Source organism: Astatotilapia calliptera, chromosome 3 (genome assembly GCF_900246225.1).
Source record: "Astatotilapia calliptera chromosome 3, fAstCal1.2, whole genome shotgun sequence".
Classification (NCBI taxonomy): Eukaryota; Metazoa; Chordata; class Actinopteri; order Cichliformes; family Cichlidae; genus Astatotilapia; species Astatotilapia calliptera.
This window is the reverse complement of record NC_039304.1, coordinates 38,324,460-38,330,301: the sequence shown is the minus strand read 5'-3', so window position 1 is coordinate 38,330,301 and position 5,842 is coordinate 38,324,460. Positions and strand designations below refer to the sequence as shown.

The 5,842-nt window shown below is 39.2% G+C and overlaps 1 protein-coding gene across 1 annotated transcript in view; it reads left to right on the top strand.

Moving 5' to 3' along the window:
* The first annotated feature begins 468 nt into the window (after window positions 1-468).
* LOC113014561 (WD repeat-containing protein 55-like) overlaps window positions 469-5,842 on the top strand; it is a 10,094-nt gene continuing 4,720 nt past the window's right edge. The window contains exon 1 of the mRNA XM_026156185.1: window positions 469-491. Coding sequence (XP_026011970.1) covers window positions 469-491 — 23 coding nt within the window. The remainder of the gene's footprint in view (window positions 492-5,842) is intronic.

The following is a 5,842-nucleotide window of genomic DNA, read 5'->3' as shown; positions in this document are numbered from 1 at the left end:
CCTGAAAATAATACTGGAACATCCTTTCAACATCCATAAGGAATCACAAATATAACAACAAACTCAAAGTGCTGGGTTGAGTTTTTAGACCTGGAGCTTTGATGAGAACCCCATTTCCATCTTCTGATGCTCATGTCAACGATGTCATCCGTTCATGGCTCAAATTCTTGAAGGAGATACTTTCAAAAAGAGAACTAATTTCAAGCTCGCTGCAGTCATTTCTTCCAGTTTCTTGTCATTGTAGTAGAAACTTAATAACAGATATAACCTATAACAGACCGAAATATAATGAGTTCAGATCTACTTTACTTTATCCAGCTAACTCGTTTATGCCTACATCTAAAGAATACTTTGCATCACATCACAGTTTTTCTCTATTTATCTTAAGCTTCAAAGATATTCTAGTGCTCAAATTACTTGTGGATGTGAAAGCTCAAAGTTCAGAATCTTTACTTCTCACGGCTAGCCATGGTGCTTCAGAGTAACCCAAGGTTGGTACACCTGTTATATATTTATGCTGCCAAACCCTGTTCAGTCTGAGGGCAACCTGTCAGCACAGCCACCTTAGGGATTTTGCCCGTGCAGCTGGTTTCCTTAAAAGTTTGACCTTTTCCACTAGCCTCCCAAATAGGCCCCTGTGCTCCTAACACAGACTACTCATCCTGAAGTGCATAGCGAACAGAAGCTTGCGTAATAAAATTGAAACAGGAATATAAACAACCCTGAACTGTGTAAATGGAAAACAATGGATGGATGAAAATGTAAACAGAACCAGAGGAACCACAGCAAAAAAGAAAAAGAACAAACAGAAGTTGAGAAAAAGTCACTCCATTCATGGCCCTAACCAAATGAATCTGACGCTAAAAGAAACATGTATTTGTCTCCATGAGGAAATTGGGTTGAAGCAAAAATGAAACAGTCCCTTAAATACTTTCTAGGCTTGGTAAGGAAGTTCCCAACAATTTCCTGGTTATTTCTAATGGATTTTTTCTGTGCCTCAGAGGCATTTCCAAACCAACAAATAACAAGAAAAAGTCAGCACACTTTTAATAAAACCCCACTGGAACATGTGGAGCACTTTGGAGTTCACATTATCACATGAAATATATTCTCTGTTATGCCTTACTGCTCAGGCAGTCAATCTAATTTCAGTCTGTGTTCAAAGCACAACTCCATTACTGTAAGTGGGCATGGCTGATTGCATTAGCAGTTATAACATATTTTCCTCCCTATTTTCCAAGCTGTTTTTTAGTGGTGATCATAATGAACATGGAGTATATAAACACTTACAGTGTGTGTGTGTTTTTAAAAAAAATAAAAATTGCCCACAGAGACAGGAACGGGAAAATGATGCTGTAGATGTCGCCAGTTAACAATCAGTTGTGTCGAGCTAGGCTAATTACATGCTAACTGATGTACAACTACTGATTACCTGTTCTGTACTGATTAGCAAGAGGAGGCTTATTCCACTAAACTCTGAATGACAGTAACGGCTAATGTGGAGTTTTGAACTTCAATTCAGAAACAGCTTAAAATGTATTATATTAGGCTAAAACCCTTGAGTTTATCTTTGGAGACACTGCTGGCCTCCATGAATGGAAAAACATACATTTTGTCCCATTTCAGCATTTAACTTTTCATCTCTAAGAAGGATTGAGACATGCCGACAATGCAGACTATGACTGCAGTGTGAGCTCAAGTCAATGGGGACACAGTGTGATTAAAGCTGAGCATCGGGTCTGGGATGTGATTAGATGCCTCCAGCTGTATGTAGTGTCTCTCCTCTGATCAGCAAGAGACACAAGAGCCACAGTTTATTTGACAGGTTTGAGAGAGGCTTGAAATATGTTGGTGTCATCAGGGGTTTATAGGTCTGACTCTGTAGTCCTTTATGTTTTCTGCAGAGCTTAAAACCAGCCACAACACAACCAAGAACAACAGTAGGATAAATCAAACAGGCTCTGCTTTTTTTTCGCCAGTGTTTCTCTTATTTGCAGCGACAGTGTTGCAGTTTACGATTACATTTTTTCTATCCTCTGATAATTCACAGCTCTCATGTGGGTCAAATGGTGTGTGGAAAAACATTGATTCAGACACCTCTTTTTATGTGAGCAGGCACAAGCAGACAGCCCGATTTAACAGATAAAGTTAATAACATGTTTTAATAATACCTGTAATCTCTGCCTGGAGTTTGAATCTTTTGCATAAAGCAGTTAAGCATAAAGTAAGATTTACAAATGTATACCATTTAATTTGAGTGCTTCCAAATGTGCTTTAATCGACACGATTGCAGCGTAATTTACACACACAGAAAACTTTTTTTTAAAAACTAACTTCTTTTCTGATAAGTGTAAAGAATACTGTGTAGCCAGTACAGTACTATGAGATGTAGCCACACGTGACACAAGTGGTAGCAACTATAGCACAACGCAGGAAAGGGGTGAAGATATAAGGTGCTAGGGTCAGAAACTTTGAGAGCAGGTTGGAGGAAGCAGGAGGGCAGGCAGGCGGAGCAAGTAATCAGAGTGGCGGAGTGACCAACGGTGAAAAGGGAGGCGAGAAACTGCACAAAGTGAGTGAATGTTTTGAGAGGTACTATCACACAAGAAATTAGTATAATGAGAATGAATAATGACATTTACACAACTTGACAGCCCGTCACTATGTAAGGTTAGCAGATGTTCTGCCGGAGGAGCAGCTGGAGGAAGCTGCTTCCTCAGTGATTTTAGCATAGATAATGATAAAGTCTATCTTTTCTTTAGTGTATTAAATAAAGCTAGCACATCGAGCGCAGATCGAATGATGTACTCGCTTTTTTTTTAAAGTGGAGTAAAATCACCAGGATGCATTTGTGTGTTTTAAATATGACTCCTGACCATATCATCATTTTCTCCTGACAGTTTTATCCTGTATGCAAGTAGGTCAAAATAGGCACAGATCAGATGTGAATGAGTTTAAAACTCAAATCGAAAAGTATTTTTTACCTTTGAAAATGCCTTCCATAAGTTTATTGATCTAGTGCTGGGATCTGTGACTGACCCTTCTTGGTTTTACTGACCAGTAGCTGTTCTTCTGCAGGATGATTACGTCTCTAATGTGCAGTGCAGTTGCTCTAATCTGTACTGGGCTTTCATTAATGCACTCATGTACACAGCAAATCCAGCATGTCCAAATTAACACTGTCGGATTTGATTTCAACACTATTAAAGTGTCTATATGGGTCCACACCAGAGAGTGTTAATTTAACTCTTTTTGGAGAGTTGGTACGTTAACTCTGATTTAGTGTTAAACACCAAATCTGTCTGGAGTTGATAATTTAACACTTGGTGTTAAGAGTTTATATATTAACTCATTCACTGCCATTGACGTCTATAGCCGTCAATTGCAGTGCATGAGTCAATGGGTTTAACCCATTCACTGCCAATGGCTGGCAGTGAATGAGTTAACTCTCAAAGAGTATTTTAGTTTAACTACGTAAGAGTTATCTTCTAATTCATTCTAAAAAGCGGGAATTTTACTGTTCTGAACTTCTAGAAATTTCTTTTGGAAATAAACATTTACTAAAAAGATGCAATGGTTTTTGAAAAACATTTATTCTGAACTGTGCACCACAATTTCAAAAACATTTTCTGAAAGATGTAACAGTATACATGTTCTCACTTTCATTAGAATTTTGTTTATCAAAAGGTCTGACATGGTAAATGCAAATAACAGCATTCTCATTACTTATTTCTTCAATACAATATGCATGTCCTTCATTCATCCCTTTGTGGAACTTCAACGCACTTCTGCTCTCCCCCATATTCCATCTTCACAAGCATATCCTGTGCGGAGATCGAATAAAAATTAGTTGACACTAATTAATGGCACAAATAATCCAGTAATCAATTGCAGCACAGTAAAAAAAAAGAAAAAAAAAGGAATCCTCTTTGAGCCATTACTGTGTAAAGTATTTTCCCAAAAGACAAGGACACAGGCAACAGGTAATACTGAACTAAATGTAAAACCTCAACCTTTTCATTTTTACCTAAAACCGTGTGCACAAAACTCTGGAGGGATCTATGCTAACGTAGAACCCAGTCAGGACGTCTGCTACTGCTGTTTGCTCGTTTTTTGTTTTTTTTTATGGGAGATCGTTTTCAGGCTTCAAGTAGCACCATTATACCAACATTTCACATTCTAGACATTGTTTTAGGTGTGTTTGACTGAAAATTCACATGCAAGCTTTTTTTCAAGGCTGTGGTATTTGCCCGCAAACAATACCTGTTTCTACCCTGGTCGAAAGAATCCACGCTCCGTACTGATGTCCACAATTCTTTTTATTCCTCTCACAATCATGGAGCACCGTGAAAACTAGAAACAAGTAAAATAATATCAATAGCACATATGATATTCATCTCAAGCCACTTATTTCCTTTCACAAGGTCGCACAACGTGTTAAACAAATAACAGCATAATGATTTTTTACCGTGTACGCCTTGTAAACCAGCAGTAGAAAAGTTGTATATTCCGAAAAGTCCGCCGTGTTACCGTTCTGGTCTTGTCTCTCCCGCGCACAACTTCCGGTTCCCGCAACTCACAGGAAGTGACTACTTCACAATAATATTTTAACAGGAAACATTTCTTATAAGCAGGATATATCCACTGGATTCATAGATTACCTTTCCTACTGCCAAATGTAACACAAGCATGAGAAGCAAATAAAGAAAACAAATAGAAAACAATAACGATCTCAGATTCCACTTTGGTGTTGTCATGGCAACCCACATAAACATTTCAGGCGTCAGCTACACTCCACCAATTACCTTTGATTATTACAATTGTGAACTGTAAATACACTTGCATTTCTCCATTATATCAAATGTAATTCCCAAGCCACCATGTGTGTTGTTTTAAACATTCTTGCATTGACATAAACAATATTCTTTTCTCAACAAATGAATTCAACAATATGAACAGCAGATTTTACATCTCCATAACATGTGCATGAAGTACAGCATAATGACAACTTCTATTTTAGAAGGGAAATCTAATCAATGAATGACATTTTCCCCATTTAGCTGTTTTTCACCAGGACCACTAATTTCTGAATGGGTTCTGAATGATTGAGGGTTGGACGAGGCGTTCGCCTCCCTTTCCTAACTTCCGATCACCAGTCTGGATTGTCACCTTCCGTACAAGTCCATCATCATCCTCATGTGCTTCCACAACCCTAGCAAGTTTCCATTCATTGCGAGGAACATCTTCCTCTTTGAGAATCACAATGTCACCCACCTCCACATTACGTCTTGGTGTATGCCATCGCTGTCTCAGAGCAATATTGGCCAGGTATTCCTTTCTCCATCTGTGCCAAAATTGCTCAATCAGATACTGTACCCTTCTCCACGTTTCTTAGCATACAGGTCCTCCTTGACAAATTTACCTGGAGGTGGAAGTGGGACTGAGGATTTCATGGTGATCAAGTGGTTCGGTGTGAGTGGCTCCAAGCTTTTGGGGTCATTGATGTTATCAACAGTGAGTGGGCGGTTATTCACGATGCACATAGCTTCATAAAGGAATGTTCTCAATGAAGCATCATCCAACCTTCCCACACTGCAGGCAAGGACCGTGCTCAGTACGCTTCTCACTGTCCGGATTTGACGCTCCCATGCGCCTCCAGCATGACTAGAGTGGGGCGTATTCATCTGGAAGTCGCACTGATTTTCTGCTAGGTATGCAGTCACTCTTTCCTTATCAAGTTCTTTCAGAGCCTTTGCCATCTCGTTTCTTGCCCCATAAAGTTAGTTCCCTGATCGGACCTAATGTGCCTAACAGCTCCACGAAGGGCAATGAAGCAGCGCAA